This window comes from Brachyistius frenatus, unplaced genomic scaffold, assembly GCF_029030835.1.
Source record: "Brachyistius frenatus isolate BFR_SWC_R1_liver_20210118 unplaced genomic scaffold, ASM2903083v1 Contig_115, whole genome shotgun sequence".
In the NCBI taxonomy this organism is placed as follows: Eukaryota; Metazoa; Chordata; class Actinopteri; family Embiotocidae; genus Brachyistius; species Brachyistius frenatus.
This window is the reverse complement of record NW_027210714.1, coordinates 1118672-1137746: the sequence shown is the minus strand read 5'-3', so window position 1 is coordinate 1137746 and position 19075 is coordinate 1118672. Positions and strand designations below refer to the sequence as shown.

The window sequence follows — 19075 nt, the reverse complement described above, 5'->3', positions numbered from 1 at the left end:
CACTGAGAATCAACACCTTACTTTACAACTACATGAAGATCTATGCCACTTTAAGCTTGTTGTGAGCAGCTCCTGGTGCAAAGTTTAGCACAAGCTAACTGTACCTACACAATGTTCGTTGAAAAATATCATGCGTGGAAATCTACTTAAAGATCAGACTGATAAAAAGGTCGATGGAACTATTTATGTAAAATTGCAACAACAACAAAAAGAAAAGAAGAAGTCAGGCTCTGAATGTGGTGGTCCTTCACAGAACGACCTCTACAAATGAATGATTTTAAGGTCAAATGCACCTGCAGGAAACCCGCTGTATGCTGGCTGCTCATTCCAGCCCTTTTGCCCTTTCGTGGTCACAGAAAATTCCCTACGGCTTTAATATGACGCGTTTACTTCTAAACTGGGCGACCAGGCGCACAAACACACACATGTGACAGGACAGAAGAGGATGCAGTCAGTTTGCTGCCCCTTTGGCTGTTTGTTATTGATTTTTCCATTTCTGGTGACATCAAGTACCACAGATCAGACTCATTAGGTGACAAATGTGTCATAATATCACAATACATCAGCTGACAACACAAGGGAGTGTCGGCGCTGACGAACCTCTTCATGCCACCTCTTGGGTTGATTTCGAGATTTACGGTACATGACTTGTTTTTATGAACGTGTGGTTTCAGGATTGTCGTCATATACTTCATGATCACCTTGGCATCAGATTTTTAAACTCTTTTCCTCCACGTCTGTACATTGCAGTTCCCTATGAGATTCCTTAATATTGCTGCGTCTTTGACTATGATTGTAATAACTGTTTTCTTCACACCTCAAAATAAAATCTGACACCTGTTGTCATTTTTGTTAGATGATAAATAATTAAACTAAAGATTCAAATCTTTATTAACAAGGCAACAAAGGTTGATACATTCTAATTGTTGCTTATTTGTCTCGCAGTTTCCATCAATGAATTTATAAAATGACATATTAAGAATAGTATGCCCAAATTTTGGGCTGTGTGACAAAACAAAAAATCCTTTGCTTTAATGAAGTGATGGTTTTATGAAATAATAGTTTTGTGTTGAGTTTGTTTTCTTTGTCCAAAATGTTTTGTGTTGTTTTTATTTATTTTTCTAAATAAAAATGTTGGTAAATCCTGCGTGCCTCTATATGCTTTTGGCTTTGTGATGTCCAACTAACCTTGTATTAAGCAAGGACAAATTCACAACTAAGTTAGTTTGTCAATCAAGTAAGCAGTTAATCCGTGAATTGAAGAGATCCATCCAGCACAGTGGGTAACAGCTGGGGTATCCTGATGTCAGACAACAGGGCAGCATCAGTGTAGGTCATATTTGTCAAACATGTCCAGAGAACGGACATGATGGACAATCCTCCATGCTGCGTGACCTGAGGCCCGCCTGCAGAACTATGGCACCCTTCAGAGGTGAGAGTTGGTACTCGATTTGGACGAGCAGAGGGTCGAAGTGTTAATCACATCTGCTCCAGTCAAAATGTTCTCTCACTCTCAGGTTCAAGCTTGTCTTATCGACACGAGCCTTTTTCTATTGCAGCGCAGCTGTGATAACTCCACATATGGGGGCAGTATTAAGATCCTTTACCTAATCAAAAATAGAAATACTATACTATAAATACCCAATAAAAAGGAAAGTCACTTAAGTAAAAATATGTCAAATAAGCTAAATTGACTTTAAGTATCAGATGTAAGAGGCATTCGTGTGTAGGTACAATTCTGCCGTTGTAGTTGGTGGAGCTTTTTTAACTAAGTTATATACTGTTGGGTAAGTTCCAAATCTCATCCTTTTTCTTTTTACTACAAACGTGGCGCTACCGGTCTCGACGGATATGATAAAGTGGCTCAAAGTTCAAGACGCAATTTTATGATGAAGTGGTATGTCCCAATTGTACACAAACTGTAGTCCGTACTAAAAGTAAAAAATAAATAGTATGCGATTCGGAACGCAGGGAGTACGTGCTGGCGTGATAGAAGCGGCATACCGCAAGGGATTGTCACGTGCCACTGAAGGGACAATTTGTTTCCAGATCGTTTTATTCTCAGTTCAAATGGTTTTTACTCCGAAATTAGATTTTTCATTGCAAGTGCGAGAAATTTGCTCTCTTTTATGTCTGCATTAATAAACAAAATACACAAAACTAACTTCATTCTTCCGTGGCAAAATGTCTTTCCTATGTGTTGCTCCGTCTATGTCTTCCTCAACTAGGTTCAGCTCTGTGCAGCCAGTGTTGTTTTCCAACCTGTATGAGGTCATGCCACATTAGCAGGGTCGCAGGGCTCTTTGGTGGCCACAGTTCAACGTGTATGCTTGTTGACGTGTGCTGCTCTGAATAAGTGTGAAGGGGGAACAACTATAAACGCGCTTCCCTGACGTCTCTGGTGTGTAGTCAAGCATCATCACAGGCCGGGAAGTAATTTCCACCGAGTGTACACTATGAAACCCAGTAAAGAGACTCGTATGTTTTATTCTTATTACATATTAATAATTGCAGAAAAATAATTGTGCGGAAAACTAGTGACAAGGTGGCTGGATTTTCAGACGCAGTCCAGTATCACTTTCACGACCATGAACGAAATGAATGTTGATGTCGTTGCTAAGTAGATATTTGGACACTCATTGATGATATGCTGTACTTTTTACATGTTTTATATTTCAAATTGCTTTAATGTTGATTGATTTTCGTAAAATCTTATCGTGACATTTTTTTCTATATTTGTTATATATTTCATGCCTGGCAGCAAACCAAATTTCAAAAGTTGAAAGAAATTTAAAGTTGAGGAAAGTAAAACCTGGACTTCGGTGTAAGAGACTACTGGAGTAGACTTAGTAAATTGCAGTAAATCTATCTGAAATGGGATTTCCAACTAAGCGTGTCATCAATTTGGAGTCCCGGGCATCGATTAGTCTTGAGCGACGGCTCGTGTTCACCCGCTGCTCTGCGATCAAACATGCTTTTTCGTGTCACAAACAAATCAGGTGTTTAGTATCACACCGGTACACAAACCTGTCAGTTCGGAGGTGTGTGACTCAGAACTGATTCACAAAAAAATCAGAACGGGATATTAAAAAAACTGCAGCATGTCACTACTTATTAACCAATGTCTGAGTCTGCTGTCTGTGCTCATTTAACTTTAACAGCTGTGGTTGGTTGCTCATTAAATTGCTCCCCGTGGAAACACACAGACAGAGAACTGGCAGCATAATCAGTTTGATGCGAGTGTTTCTGTAGAATCGGCGCTGGGTAATTTGTTGTTTCCTTTCTCGGGCACAATGAAAGACTGCAAAACTGGAAAGCGAATGACATCAGAGCACAAAGACTGATTACAGATAATAAGAGTTCCAGCAGCATGAACTGATAGCACCAAGAGAGAGTGAGAGAGAGTGAGAGAGAGTGAGAGAGAGAATGTGTTGCAGTAAGAGGGGTCTATATCGGCAATATGAATCGGCAGTGAAGCATTCTGCGGCTTCGTGTTACAGGCCTTATAAGGGCCAGGGCCCCTATGCATCTGCTCGTCTCAGCTATTCTTAGGCTGTCTGTCCCTCACCCTCAGCAAGCCTGCAGGCAAGAAACTCTTCTCCACCTTAATATTAACTTTAATGTTGACTTTTTGAGACTTTGCGCTTTCACAGACTTGAGGTTTGTTGAGTTTTTGATTTCAGGGTAAGAGTCTGAAGAGTCAATTTATTGTTTTTCTGCACTGGCTCAGCTTGGCTCTCCACCGTGTGTACAAATGCATGCCTGTGTGCCTGTGTGCGTGTGCGTGCGTGCGTGTGTGTGTGTGTGTGTGTGTGTGTGTGTGTGTGTGTGTGTGTGTGCGCGTGCGTGTTTCCATTTGTGTGTCTCAGAGGTTCCACAGCACCTGACCCACCCACCCACCAGCACCACCCCAGGGTGTTTGTCCCGAGAGCTGTTAGCAGACAAAGAGAGACGGCTGTGAAGCCAGGGCTGACCGAGGAGAAGCGACCACCGAGGCACCGGCTGGGACTAAAGGATAGCAGAGGGAGGAGGACGGAGAACAAGGACACACCGAACCGGAGGAGAAGCCGCACAGCCAGCAGGAGTTGTTAGCAGGAGGAGTGTTGACATTTAGCCGAAGATGAGTTCGTACACAGTGACTCTGAAGGGCCCCGCTCCATGGGGCTTCAGACTACAGGGAGGAAAGGACTTCAATATGCCCCTCACCATCTCCAGGGTAAGGACAGAGTCACCCTCACAGGATTTGTTGTGACAAAGCAACTTACAAATAAAGAGAAAGTAACAAGCGGTGTGACATTGATGAAATAGCTCACGATCGACGGCAAACTGATAATCTGCTGTGACGAAACAATGCATTCAAACTGAAACTAAAAGATCTTCAGCTCAGACCAAGGTGCACTGATTGACTTATTTACTGAAAAATAATTTAAAAAAAAAAAACACAGAGCACAGTAATGTAAACACAGAGCTCATTGTGCCTCTAACTTCACAAAGCTTCCGTTTTATCATCTATTTCTTCTTCAATATTTGACGAATCAGCATTTTGGTGATTTGCAGTTGAAAACTTTTGAAGGTGACGCAGTAAAAAACTAATTACACACAAAAGTTAAAGTTTTTTCAAATCTACTTCCAGTTAATTACATTTAGTGTCCGTTTTAAATGAATGTCGGTGCAAAACTTGTATTATAGGACCTCCTGCATTGTAAGATACAATCCTTTAAAATAATTAAGTGTAACCAGGAAAGTTTCTATTTGCAAACCACATTTGGCCAAAGTTTGATCCTTTTCACCTGGTTTAACAATATCAGACATCAAGCTTCTGTCTGTGCATGTGCATACTGTAGTAAAGCGTGTGATACGGGTGTGCGCAGGTGTGATTTGTGTACGTGTGAGCGGTGGCTGAGCAGCGGTTATGTAATGTTGCTGTCCGTGATGATGACCGGGAGGCTCCGATGTTATCTCCACAGAGATTTCCAGAATAGAGCGCCAGTGGAAAAGACAGGAATAGCTTTACAGGAGTCGAGGTGCGGCTGCGTGAAGTGAACCTACAACATGAAAAAGTTGGACTCGTTCCCACGGCTGCAAATGACAGATGAAAATTTACTAGAAACAAACTTATAAAGAGCATTAAATATTCTCACCGAGATTTTAAAGAATGCCTAAAAAGTGTTCAAATGAAATCAGTGTTCAGCCGAGAGACGAGGTGCCTCTCTCCCTCTCTGGCAGGACTGTTGGTGTATTTACAGCATTTCCTTTAAATAGCATCGGAGGAGAGCTGGATGGATGGAGAGGGGTGGGAACGGGACGGGGAAGTGGCGAGGGAGCGCGGGGAACCTCGTGGCAGCTTGTGTTACCTTTAGTAAGCTTTATTCCTCGCTTCTCGTCAGTTTTTGGTTTCAGCTTTTGGAGGCGCTCCTGTGGAGCAACAGATGGATGGGGGGTTGATTCAGGAAATGAGAGAAGAGGACTGAGGCAGAGGCCATGATGTGTGGATATTAACTCTGCTGTCTCAGCTCCTCATTGTTCAGCCCTGATTGATGGTCAGCTGGTGATCAGGCGGTGTCACTTTGATTCACAGCTCCAGACACCTGTTAGGCTATTGTCTTCTGATCCCGGTCTTACGGCAACAAAGGGGGGAGGAGGGGCTTTTATTTGTCTCGGGTAGAACATAGTATCATTGGATTTGTGTTCATCCTGTGGCGGTGACGGGTCATGACAGGTTAACATAAAAGTCTGCAGCTTGACATGGCATCTCGGGGTGACATTACAGTTTGACGTAGCACTGCCGCGGTTTGGATTTCAGCCTTCTTTTGCCAAGAATTAAGAAAGGAAAGAGGAAGGAGGACAGTAGATTCCTTTCATCCGGTAAGGCAAGCTAAATCACTGAACATCAAATAAGTGACATGACAAACTCTTTTTGTTTTATTTGAAATCATTACTGCCATCGTCACAGTTAAATAATATATATATATATATATATATATAATTTGTCTGAAATAGAATACCAACCCTAATCCTGACCCTCTTGCTATGTGTCATCCATGGCCTTTCAGTCTATTTACATGCTCTCTAGAGGCCGAGATATTTCTAAATGAATGAACAGCTCTCTGATTGGCTACCGACCTGAGCTCGTGCACCCGGGAAAAAAAAGAGGTGGAAAAAACGTGTCTAATTGATTGATCTAACGCATTTACACATACTGTAAGAGCCTTCATTCATTTTCAACATTCACAACCAATTTTCAAGGACTCATTCTTCACCCCCCCCCCCATCTCCTGTTTGTCTTCTTGTTATATCGGCAGTCTTTGATACATATGAAAACGTGCATGACAGATTGCTCAGGCAGTTTTATGCGTCTATATACAGTGTGTGCTTGATTACACTGGGGCAGCCATTCAGAAATTATTTTTCTCCACCTGCTATCACCTTGCTTTACTGCCTTCCGTAGCTCTACTTTACACACACAGACGCGTAATGACTGGAATTTAAATATCAAAGGACATAAAGCTGCAAAAAAGTAGACACAAAGGGAGGAAGGTTGAGAGAAGGAACTAGCACACGAGACGATGACCAGAACAGAGAAAGTGTGACGCAGTTTAGGTAAAACGTGGATTGTAGAGAAAAGGACAAACATTTATGTAAATAGAAAAAAAAATCAATCAGGGAAGTCTTGCATGAACGTCAGTAGCAGGTGTGTGTGTGTGTGTGTGTGTGTGTGTGTGTGTGTGTGTGTGTGTGTGTGTGTGTGTGTGTGTGTGTGTGTGTGTGTGTGTGTGTGTGTGTGTGTGTGTGTGAGGGATGGAGGGGGGGCTCAGTGGGGTCAATCACAGTGAAGCCACAGGCATCAACAGCGTTGCTTATTTTTAACTCTTTAACGAGTTGACTGTAAGTCTAGAACCAATACTGTATGCCCCGGGCCTCCGAGCTCACTTAAGCTTCCTCTCTGTGTGGTTTAACAGCTAAAGTCTGGCTTTGTAGCAGAGCCGCAAAGCAGGGGATTAAAGTGAAGGTCAATATATGAAGGGTAATTGAAAATGGTGATTAAAAAACTGTACAGCTCATGATGTTCATATTGTCTCAAGAACAAAAGCATTTAACGGCAGTACGTTCAGCTTTTCAGAGTCCGCTCCCTCAAATACTGGATCCCTGTCTTGTTAGCCGGCTCCATCCATTAGAACAGCAAACTTTCTAAACATCAGAAATAGGACTATTCTGTTCTCCACACTTTGTGTCTCTGAAATCCCGCTACTTTTCTACTCGTTTATTTCAGTGTCAGACCGTCCCAGTCGCCGCTGCGGCGACTCGGTAGTCAAAACGGGACTCTGCTCTGTCGATTAACATAACGCACACGTTTTATCACGACTTCATCTGCAGAGCTGAAGGATTTGTATTTTTTTGCTTCATCAGCTTTTCTCTTCTCCAACCTTTAAGGCTTATTTACTGAGCTGCTACACAGACAGCATAAATAACTGTGGGTAGTTAGGCGCTACAGTGGAAGTCACACGTAAGCGGAGCTTTAACGGTGTTTTGAGCTGGAGTTGAAGACAAAACTGAACAGTCCTGCGACCAAATTATTTAAATCCTAATTTACATTTTGTATTTTTCCTGATTCGCATAAAAGCTTTTAGCTTGTAATTTCACACCCGCCCACAGATGTAAACCTAGCATGCAGAAATTTGTACAATATGTAACCGCATTTGTTTTCAGTTTCCTGAGGAACCTGTGTCGGCGGTCCGAGTTTGATCCGCTCTGTTGTCCCCCTCCATAGATAACCCCCGGCAGCAAGGCAGCGGGCGGCAGCCTATCCCAGGGCGACATCATCTCAGTCATCGATGGGGTCACCACCGACGGGATGACACACCTGGAGGCCCAGAACAAGATCAAGTCTGCCAACAACAATCTGTCGCTCTCAATGCTGAAGTAAACAGCCGCGCACTTATACACACCTATATGCAAACACTTACCCCCAACTAATGTTGTCTGACTTCTGGATCGTCTTCACTTAAAAAAAAAGTTCATTCTCAGCGGACCGGCGCTTCATTTAAGTTTCCAATTCAGACTAAGTAACATACTGGTCCAGGATTACCTCCTAAACTGGTGATGTTACAAAACCCCTCTCGAACGTACGCGCCTGAGCACGTGAGGACAGTTCATTTTAAAGATATATTTTGTTGTATAATTTACAGATCAAGACGTCCTGCTCCAGTTCCCACAGCAACTCCAAGAATGGACTCACCCATGCCAGTCATCGCTCACCAGAAGGTATAAACACACCCAGTCTCATCGCGTAAACCAACAGACACACACACACGCAAAAATACCAAATCCTACATATTTGTATATACGTCTGTCATATGTGTTTTGTATTCTTGTCCTGTACATGTTTGTAAGAATATCACAACTATTCCATAACGGTGCCATCAGGCAGAGTCCTGCTGCCCTCTAGTGTATAATATTCACAGTGCAACTGCAGGGAGGTCAGAGGTCAGCAAACACCAACCAAGTGTCAGGAAAATAAAGATAAAACCCACTGCTCTCAATATATCTATCTTGACATTCTTCCATTTTTTAAGGAGTTACAAGAGGAACATTTTGCAGGAGAAAGTCAAACGGAGGAGCCGGGGTCTAGAGGAATCCTCCAGGATCAAACACCCTGCAAAAGAAATCTCTTCCCAGCGGCGGGATCTCCGCTAAGCCAACGTGGGCAGTACAATTCCCCGATCGGCCTTTACTCCCCTGAAACTCTGAGAGAAATGATGAAAATGCAGGGCAAGTTAGGCGAGGGATCAGCAGCCGCCGGGAGACTTTCATCACTGGGGTAGGTTAGCACACTTATCTCCAGTGAAGCAACACTGAGGGAAGAAGATTTAACTCCTTCCATCCCCAAACCAGCACCACCCTCCAAGCTCGTGCACTATAATCTCACAGAAATCTTGCTTTTCACTCCAGAGGAATGAAGTCACACTCCCCCTCGTTTAACCCCGCATTAACAGGACCACGATGAGAAAATGATCTCAGAACTTTCCATTGCCGTCCCAGTATTCAATCCTCTCACACGTGGCACTATTTCGGGAGCGTACACACAAACATACCTGGACTGCATCCAGGTAACAGAATAGCACGAGATCATACGGGGTGGTATGGGGATGTTTATTACAGGCAGATCCGAGAAACCTCACTAAAGGTCGAGAGGCGCTCAATTCAAATGTTACAGATGCCGTTCAGAAAAGTCTTTTAAAGTTAAAAAAAAAAAAAAAAAAGTGGTTAAAAGAAGATATGAATGAGTTTCTTGCGAATGGGACAAACTCTTTAGTCTGAAATAACACATTTTCTTATTTTTAAATAAAGTAGAGTAGATGTCTGTAGAACTGTTTTGTTTTGTCCGACCTATCATAGAAGACTGCAAAAAAATACATATAATCAAAAAATGGAAACCAGTCTTTTATTTATTTTTTTACCATTTTGTCTAAAACATTATTCAAACCATTATCAATTGATTATTACAAAAGCTGCAAAATAGCCTTTCTGTGGATCACTTCGACTGCATCATAGAGTCATAACTGAATTATTTAAAGATTCCCTTTCCCTTGCTACAAATTCTCGATTACAAAATGAGGGAAAACCAAGTAATTTTTGGGGGGGTTTGTTTGTTTTGTTTTGTTTTGTTTATGAACAAATCCCCAAAAAAGACCAAATCAACAATGAATTAGTAAGGTCACAATTACACGTTGTTTTTTTGTTTTGTTTTTTTTAAAGCTCTATTTCGTAAAAACAGCTAGGCACTTTATATATTTGAATATTTTATAATTATTTATTTTGGTGCTCTACTGAGTATTTTTGCCTGGAGAAACATGTTGGATTGACACGACATAAACTACAATGCCCATATATTCCTAGCAATGAGGAAAAATTTCCCTGTATGAATAAACTATATCAGGCTTTGCTTACACAGACAATATTTTCTGCTGTCAACACATTGTCGGTTTTGGACTTGATATGGGATTTATTGACAACAAGAATAATGTGGAACATCACCAGACTTTATCTGAAACAGATACCACATATGTGTGCCAAATAGATTTATGTTGGCTTCGTCTAATGGCAGCTTTCTCCTGCCCGAGCTGTTTGTCACAAAAGCTTATACAGAGTTAATTTTGAGTAAAGTTGCGGTCGCCATTGAGGGGACTCTCCTTAGAGGGGTGGCATGAGTATGCGCGAGGACTCAGTCATGGAATACTTGCGGAGGTTAATTAAGGGTGTAATGTGCTTGGCCTCTGACATATCACATCCAGGTATCAGTCTCCCCTAATGCGTTTCCCCTCTGGAGCCGAGCTACTTTACAGTAACGGCCAACGGTAAGTCAGGTGTCAGGAAATGTGCTCCGGGCAGAGCACAGGACGATGACGGCTGTGTCAGGCCAGGAGACCCACCTCACCGAGTACATGGGCGCGCGCGCACACACACACACACACACACACACACACACACACACACACACACACACACACACGGACACACACATGGACAGATGGACGGACGAACGGATGGATGGACACACACACACACACACACACGGACACACACACACATGGACACACACACGGACACACACATGGACAGATGGACACACACACACACACACACACGCACACACACACGCACACACAGGAGAGAGCAGCTGTTGTACACGGTTTCGGAACGTTCCGCTCTGGTTACACACCGTCATCCCGAATCCCCCAAATACCATACCTGGGATAAGACGAACCCCCCCCCCCTCCTCCCTCATCCATCTACAGGGAGATGTCCCACATGGTAACCTACTGTACCCTGAACACATCATGTACTATACAGATGAACACCCTGGCTGAGTTATGTGTTCTTACCAGTTCTACGGTCTTTAAAACAGATGACAAAACGGCAGAATACCTCAGATGCAGCATATTTTTATGCCTCTGCACAGGCGTTAAACAAACCTGAATGTAAACTGCTTGGCGGAGGCGTCAATTCTAGTTGGTTCATTTTTAGTAGTAAGGTCAGATTTTCTGGCGGCCTCAGTTATTGTTACTTTCGTTCTACAAGTTTCAACCTGAAAATTAACCCCCCCCCAAAAAAAATCACTGTACAATAATTATCAGGTACCCTGCCTTCCTCTCACGTCATGAAAAAAAAAACTTAGTAGCAGATAAACATCACCCAAATATCAGCAGAAACAGGCCACACTTGAATAAAAAGACAAAGTCTGACACAGCACTTAAAATTATAGACCAAATTAACCATAACATCAAAATCACTGTCAGGGGAAGCATTAAGTATAATAAAACAGTCCACCAATAAATCGTCCCTTCACAAGGAATTCTAATGTTCACTTATTATTCAATCTGATTGAAAGAAGTGTTGATTTAATTTAATGGGCGTTGCGGAGACTGTAATTTGTGGTGTGTTACACCGAGGGGTGTTCATAATATTTTATCACCCGAAATCATTTAAACGGGAGGTACAAAAGGTTAGGAACACGTCTCAGTGCCGTTTAACAGCACCATAAATTACTGTCTCCAAAATGATCATTAAAATAAATCAACACCTCTCTCAATCCTATTTAACAACAACTGAACATTATAATCCGTATGAAGGGAGGATTTACTGCTGGGCTGTTGTATTGTATTCAATGCCTCAGTGGTTTTAATGTTATGGCTTTGGTTATTAACTATTGTCACGTACTTAGGCTTCCTCACAACCATTTTAAAAGACTTAATAACTCGATGACTGTTCCTTCAAAGTAACATGCGCATTACGGTGCCCCAGAATGCGATTGAAACATAAAAATGTAATCTTCATGTTTGATTTATGTGGGTAAAATGTACTTGAGACATTTACTTTTACTGGAGCAGCTGATTACATGGGGAAACCCCTAAAAGTCTCATCTTCTATCAAACTGTGACAAAATCTTGGTACAAGTGAATAAAAAGTCAAATCTCTACCATGCATTGCACTGTTAGATGTAGGCGTAAAAGTGAGAGGCTTAAGTGGATCAGGAGGTTTGTGTTGTGTTTGTGTAGCTGTGTATATTTCTGTCCGTTCTGGGCTAAATGTGTCCTCGCCCTGTCCTGTGTCATGTGACTGAAAGGCTCCTGCTCTTGTCAGTCACTCCTGGGGATGCAGGGGGGGGGGGAGCAGGGAAATATCACAGGGGTGACGGACGCCTGCAATTCTGACCTGTACGTGGGATTACAGAAGACCACTGTAGTTGGATAGTTTCCTGCGAACACACACACACACACACACACACACACACACACACACACACACACACACACACACACACACACACAGGGTGGGGGTGTGGTGGGGGGGGGGGGGCTATTGTTAGCACCAAAATACCTCCAGTGATTCACCACATTCTCTCTCTTCTCTGTCTGTCTCTTCCTGTCCGTGCGTTTTCAGGTTATCGCAAACACAGCCGCAAAGTCAGTACCGTCCCATTTCTCAGCATCTCCCGTGCATGAAGTAAACCGTAGACAAAGATATTAGTGTTTAGAGATCTTCATTTTGGAGTGAAGTTGTGTCCAACATGGATTCCTGTGTGTGTGTGTGCTGTGCCGGTCATTTGTTTCCAGGTTGCGGCTACAATAACTCATAAATCATGTCATTAACAGCATCGTCAGGTCCTAAGAAGTGCAAGGTGAAAAAAAAAAAATACATCTACTTACAGAGTATATTTTCTACATTACATAGGAAATTAACGTACTTTATCCTTCACTACCTTTATCTTAGTGATATTTACTTCATAGATAAAAATGTAACATACTAGGCTACAATATAGCACTGTATACATATTTACTTACACATTAACACCGGATAAATACTTTTAGCCCTTGTAAAATCGTTTGTAGATTTTAGTGCTGATACTTCTTAACTTAATTATCTAAATATTGAGCTTATATCGTACTGTGAGAACTATCTGTGTTTTCCACCTCTGCCGGTCCTTTTAGCAATATACAGAATATTGCTGTATGTAAAGGCATGACGACAGCATCATGTGTGCTTTATACATCCATGTTTGGTCGTAGCATTATGAACATATTTGGGATGTGTGTATGTGCGTGCTTCAGCGTGTCATTTTAAACAAGGCCTGCTGGTTGTTTTGAATATTAGCATGTTTGATTTAATTATTTTTTTTGGACTGCTATGTCAGCTTTAATTATTGTTTCCCTCAAGTTAAAGCTTGTATTTTGTCATTAGAGTGTGAGTGCTCTTAGTCATGGTGGAAAATAACCTTTTTAAGTAAACATGCTGTGTCCCAGTTCCATGTGAAATATTTATTCTGTGAGTATGCATAATGTTCATTTAGAGTACAAGACCTTAGTGATTGACAAAAATCAAACTGAGGTCAATCTAATTGACAATTCCTCCTTTGCACGAGTGGTAGTTGAGTGCACAGATGTTCATGAAAGTGTGTTTTCTGATGGCACCTCTGGAGGGTGCAAACTTCTTTTTTTTTAAACTTTTTAAACTTTTTTACACTTGGTGGCTTTAAAGTCATAATTAAACAACAATTAAAACAAGTTTATGCACAGGCTCTAATTAGGGCAATGAGATTTTGAGTTTGTAAAGTGATTTCCAAAAATAATTCCAAACTTTGAAAGTGCAACTCCACCTTTAGAGACTTTGTAACCTCCAGGTTACGCAGAGAAACTAAAAAGAAAAGCGCTTTTTGTGAACATACTGCGAACAGAGAACTGCAGGTAAAAGGTTAGCAAATCGCCTTGATACCATCTGATTGAATAAATTTATCTATACTCTACAAGGTCATTAAAAATATTGGAACATTACACTGAAATAAGTACATAATAATCATAGGGCGATGAAATCCAGGGCAAGTATATTAATAATAAAGTAAAAAGTTGTCACTATGATTATATGCTTTTATTACTGGTTGTTAAAATGTATATTCAAATTTTTGCAAGAATTAATCTGAGTTAGTCTACATTGAGACATATTTTTAGGGTGAACACTCAACATCCTCTAAAAATGCTTAGAATTAGTTTGTATTACGGGGCTGGGACACAGCTACAGTACAGTGATGTGGATTTACTGCGTGAAGTTAAGGGTCCACACTTTAGGTGACGTCCCTGTGAAACCTAATATTAAGTGGTACAACGGCTCCCCCTGTCGGTCAGCTGTATTATTGCACATTGACCCAGTTTCCTTCCTTCGCTTTGGTGCTTTCTCTGTTGCTTCTTTCCTCCCAAATTCCTCTCCCCGTCTCATGTTTAAACCCTTCACCCCATGCACCTTTTTTTTGACCCACTGACCTTTGACCCCCCACCCCCGGCTCTGACAGTGTGGAGTACACTCCCAGCTTCAACCCCATTGCTCTGAAAGACTCAGCCCTGTCCACCCACAAGCCCATTGAGGTGAGGGGTCCGGGAGGAAAGGCCACGATCGTTCACGCTCAGTACAACACACCTATCAGCATGTACTCACAGGACGCCATCATGGACGCCATCGCGGGGCAGTCACAGGCCAAGGGACACGAAGGGTGAGGTCACACAACCAAACTAATCCCCTCTCCAGTCTTTTATGCCACCTCTCCACTCACGCACTTGATACTACATCACCCTGATTCAACCTGCCCATGTGTCAAGAAATTAAAGGGTCAGTTTACCCGAATTACAAGAATAAATACTTTCTCACTTATAGTCACAGCGGACCATTTCTTGTTTGGAGATCTCAACCTCTGACATTTCTGCCTCAAAAAAACTGAGTTTAAAATCTCTTACTTTCATTGAAAACAAAGAACTCAAGCCACAGAGTTTGGAACCTGATAATACACATGGTTAAATCAGTTCACTTGAACTAAATTCTCAAACTATGGTCTCGTGTTTAATCCCAGCTAAACTGGCTAATTTGCACATGCTTTCCTTAATCGCAGCATCAGCTTCACAGGCAGATGGCTGATATAGTATAAACAAAACATTAATCTAAATCAACCAAAAAAAATTATCTCTCAGCATTGTTAAATTACCCGGGAGACTGCTGTGTTTCTGTGAAGAGGAATCTTGCCAAATGACATCGAAAAGTTTGAAAGTAAAACCAAAACTATCTGCGTGACTAGATCCCACTGCAAGAAGTGAGAAAATGTGTTTTTGTAATTTAGGTGAACAGTCCTTTTAAGATACTTTGTCCAACCAAAATAGAGCTTCTGAGCGTATGTTGAAGGCTCCGCTGCTACAAATAGGATGTGTATAGCAGTGTACGCCCGGGCTTTTCCTCGTTGTCTGTGTCCCGTACTCCTCCGTGCCTTTCACCCACTTTCCTCTGCTCATTCCATCAAACCAACCAACCAACCAACCACACCTGTGCTGCCCTCCACCCATCCCTCCCCATCTTTCCTCCCTGGTTGTGACCTCAGTGAGGAGGCGGGCTCCCCCTTGGGGTAAGTACAGCAGCACTGCTTTTCCATCCTGCCTCTCCTCTTACGCGTGTCTCCTTTGTCTCATGACTTTGTGACCGCTTGTGCATCGCTCCATAAAACTAACATCCCATTGAAAATGTTCCACAGCATCCACTGGTTTACATTATGTTTGTTTCCATTTGTGTTTCTGTGTCAAACCAAAGTGTTTGATGGACAAACTCACTAACCGTGACGGTATCATGGACTTGATTATGTGTGTGGAAGTACTTACAGGTACTTCGGCCAAAGTGTGAGAGTGCAATTTGTGTTGATTTTTTTAAATTCACAGATTTTATTTTTTTGAAATTAAAATGTCTTTTCTGAAAGAACAGCCAATCGCATCACAGATTTGAGAGCCTCGTGGGATTTCTTGTGATGGGATTTCATGGCATGGAAATGTTCTGAGTATCCATTCGCGGGTTTTCAAACAACCACTGGCTGATTGGTACCGACTCACTTTCTAACACTCATTCAAGAACACTGGCACCATCCGCTCACACTGCTCTGTGAAATCACTCCAGTATTTATTGTACGGTTCACCATCAACAACTTCAGAGTAAAACTATAGGACAACAGAAAGACATTGAATATGAAGGAATACCACATACTGTTCTCTACGTAAAGGAACAAAAGTGTAATAATTGACCATGATAACGGCCCATAATTAAATTAAAATCAATACCAACAAGGCTAATAACGGAGATGCTATTTTAATGGCATTTAATTTCCATTGCTGTGTGTCTCAACAACTGCGACAACTCTCAGCTGACATTAAGAGACTAGTTGCAGATGTAAAAATGTCTCATTTATGCCCCCTTGTGGTAAAACAAAAGAAATACTGTCAGACAGCAAACAACCAATAAACTGCACCAGTTTTCATGAAAGGGAAATCATGAAAATTCCAAATGACGGCTGAAACGCAATGAAAGTATATACTGTATACAAGTTTGAGGCAATTTTACCTCTTTTCCGACAGCAAAAGTACATTTGTATTTGAAAAAAAAAACAACAAAAAAAAAACTTTGAGACTTCTACATATCAACTTTTCAATTCCAGTAATTTGAGGAAGAATTTATGCACAACACCAAAAATACACAAACACACTCAGAAAAAAGATGGCCGTAATAGAACCCCTATGGTTGTAGCTGGTGGTGCATGATGGGCATTTAACACATGGTGAGTTTATTTCATTTTGGGCCTTTACATAGAGTAAATGCTACACACTCAGAGGTCTAACTGTACTTTCTGCTTTGCAGTGGAGCTCTGCCCATCAAGGACCCTGTGATAGACTGTGCATCTCCGGTGTACCAGGCAGTGATCAGGCCAGGAGAGAATCACCAGGACATGTCTGAATGGGCTCGCCGTGCTGCCAACCTGCAGTCTAAGAGCTTCAGGATGCTGGCCCACATCACTGGCACCGAATACAGTCAGTACACCGATTCCTCCTTTCTTTTGTTTTTCTTTCCTACCCTTTACCTACTTAATACTGCTCACTGCTAATCCTCACTTCTTGTTCAGTTACTCAGTAATCATCTAACTGATGAACTTTTACTAAATCCACTTTTCCATTTCTGTCCCTTCAGTGCAAGACCCAGATGAGGAAGCCCTGGCGAAGTCGAGGTAAGACACGGGTCTTTTAACCCATTGTGATCTGAGGTGCCCTCTAAAAAATTTAAAAAAAACTCTAAAACTTGAGGCAGTGCTTGAAAACATTTAATGTGAAAAAACAAAATACCGGGCTGCCAGCTGAGAGCCCGGGAAGGTCCTCCTTGTCACCGAGAAATGATCCAGCACAAATAAGCCCTCAAATAACCACAACGTGTCATTTTTGTTTGGATAAAACAAATGAGACATGAGGAGCTTTGGTAGTTCAGACAGGCTGTTATACACAGAGCCCAGTTTCCAGTCTTTATGCCAAAATAAACTAACCAACTGCTGGCGGTAGCTTCCTACTTAATGAAACAGACTTAAGAATGGGATCCTTCTAACTCAAATTAAAGTAATTCCTTTAAAACCGTGTTTTTAAAAAAAAAAAAAAAAAAAAAAATGAGGTACATACCTGATATAATGGTTTGTTTTTTGTCTTACTCACCATCAGAGAGAAGTTTGAGTCGGAGGTCAAAGGGCCCCGCTTCGCCAAGCTGAAGAACTGGCACCACGGACTGTCTGCACAGATCCTAAACATCCAGGAATAAAAAGGAGAAGGAGATAATCAGAAAGAGAGAGAGAGAGAGAGAGAGAGAGAGAGAAAGAGAGAGAGAGAGAGAGAGAGAAGAGGACGACATGTAAACAATAAAATGGACAAAATCACAGGAGTTAACAGAAGGAGGGAGAATTAAGGAGCAGGAGGAGAAGGGAACTCCTCAGGAATGTGAGATATTGTTGTAGCCTACATTAGTAGTATGCCAGATACTTAATGTTAGTGTGAGAATGCTACGTGTTCATAAGCTCACTTGTCAAATGTAGCTTGTCTGCTGCTGAGACCTGATCTCACATTTGGGCTTTTCTTTTCTTTCTTTGTTTCCTGTTTGTTTGGGTTCTGTCTCTCTTAAGTGAAAGGCAAATTGTACAAAAATTAAGTGTTCAAGTGAAAATGCAGGAATGTTTCTTTTACGCCCAAGTACATAAACGGCGGTCACAAACGTATGAATTTGAACACTATGAGCATGTTTGTGAGGCGGCACATGAAGAGAAACACACACACACACACACACACACATATAGAGATTTACCTACATGCACAAATACAGTATGTAAAAATGCACTCAGAAATGGACTGATATCAATGTGAATAAATGTTTTCTTAAAACTATACGGCTGAGCGTGCTGCTGTAAACACATGGATTAAATGAAATGAAAACTGAAGGCCTGGTGTAGAAACATTCCTCAATTCTTTTCATTTCTGTTTTGTGTGTTTTGACTACAAAGCAGGACTTTACTCAGAAGGTGCATCTAACAGCTTTAGACAGAGTAATATGATTGTTTATCCGCTTGTGGCAACATGTGATGACAGAGTCGACAAAGCCTCAATTACCCTGCACTGAGCTGAATATTAATACTACTGAATTCTCAAAATGGATTTTTGTTCAGTGGATTTATGTCAGAAAAGACCTCAGGCTACTAAGCTACCTATAAAGGGGATTATTTTTTTTTTTTGCCATTTGTGCTATAATTCAGTCATTCAGTCATGATTGAGATAAGTATAAAAACAATTGGACACTTGGAGGGGAAATGATCAGGAGCTCCAGATTTTAGGCTTGAATTTGAGGTTTTTGTGGCGACTTGGGGGCAGTGGATCAGGCTGGAAACACAATATTAACACATCAGCTTTTCAAGCATTAATTTGGGGTCATGTTTGTGGCCACCAGCCAAATGGCAGTCAAGCATTAACGCTCCTTTAAGTTTTGAGAAAAGAAATCTGTTTGTTTAACGGCTAATTGCTTCACTCGCAGCTAGGTTGCTTTCTAAAAACAACGCAATAAGCAATGGGGAAAAATCAATGAAGCTGCAGCTATGAAAGCAAAATAATCAATCAAAAGATGCTAAAACACTGTGGGAACTGCAGACAGCTGATAATTATGTGTGTGTTTGTCACTACAAGCAATCCTTTTCTCATTAAAT

The 19075-nt window shown here is 41.6% G+C and overlaps 1 protein-coding gene across 3 annotated transcripts; it reads left to right on the top strand.

Moving 5' to 3' along the window:
• Positions 1-3569: 3569 nt before the first annotated feature.
• ldb3b (LIM domain binding 3b) lies at positions 3570-18266 on the top strand. 3 transcript variants are annotated; one of them, XM_069713053.1, is made up of 10 exons: positions 3570-3660; positions 3870-4216; positions 7769-7920; positions 8187-8262; positions 12442-12464; positions 14342-14539; positions 15413-15436; positions 16711-16880; positions 17038-17074; positions 17553-18266. In XM_069713053.1, the coding sequence occupies exons 2-10, from the start codon at positions 4121-4123 to the stop codon at positions 17647-17649; spliced, it is 873 nt and encodes a 290-aa protein (XP_069569154.1). In that variant the 5' UTR covers positions 3570-3660; positions 3870-4120; the 3' UTR covers positions 17650-18266. The 3 variants fall into 3 exon arrangements, with proteins under 3 accessions (XP_069569154.1, XP_069569153.1, XP_069569155.1); XM_069713052.1 differs by having other exon boundaries at positions 3576-3684; XM_069713054.1 differs by lacking the exon at positions 15413-15436 and having other exon boundaries at positions 3576-3684.
• Positions 18267-19075: the final 809 nt, after the last annotated feature.

Excerpts from the sequence above, each read along its gene's own strand:
- ldb3b (XM_069713053.1), top strand. The coding sequence starts at position 4,121 with ATGAGTTCGTACACAGTGACTCTGAAGGGCCCCGCTCCATGGGGCTTC. Across the intron at positions 7,921-8,186 it reads CTGTCGCTCTCAATGCTGAA|ATCAAGACGTCCTGCTCCAG; the intron begins GTAAACAGCCGC and ends TATAATTTACAG. Across the intron at positions 14,540-15,412 it reads CAGGCCAAGGGACACGAAGG|TGAGGAGGCGGGCTCCCCCT; the intron begins GTGAGGTCACAC and ends TTGTGACCTCAG.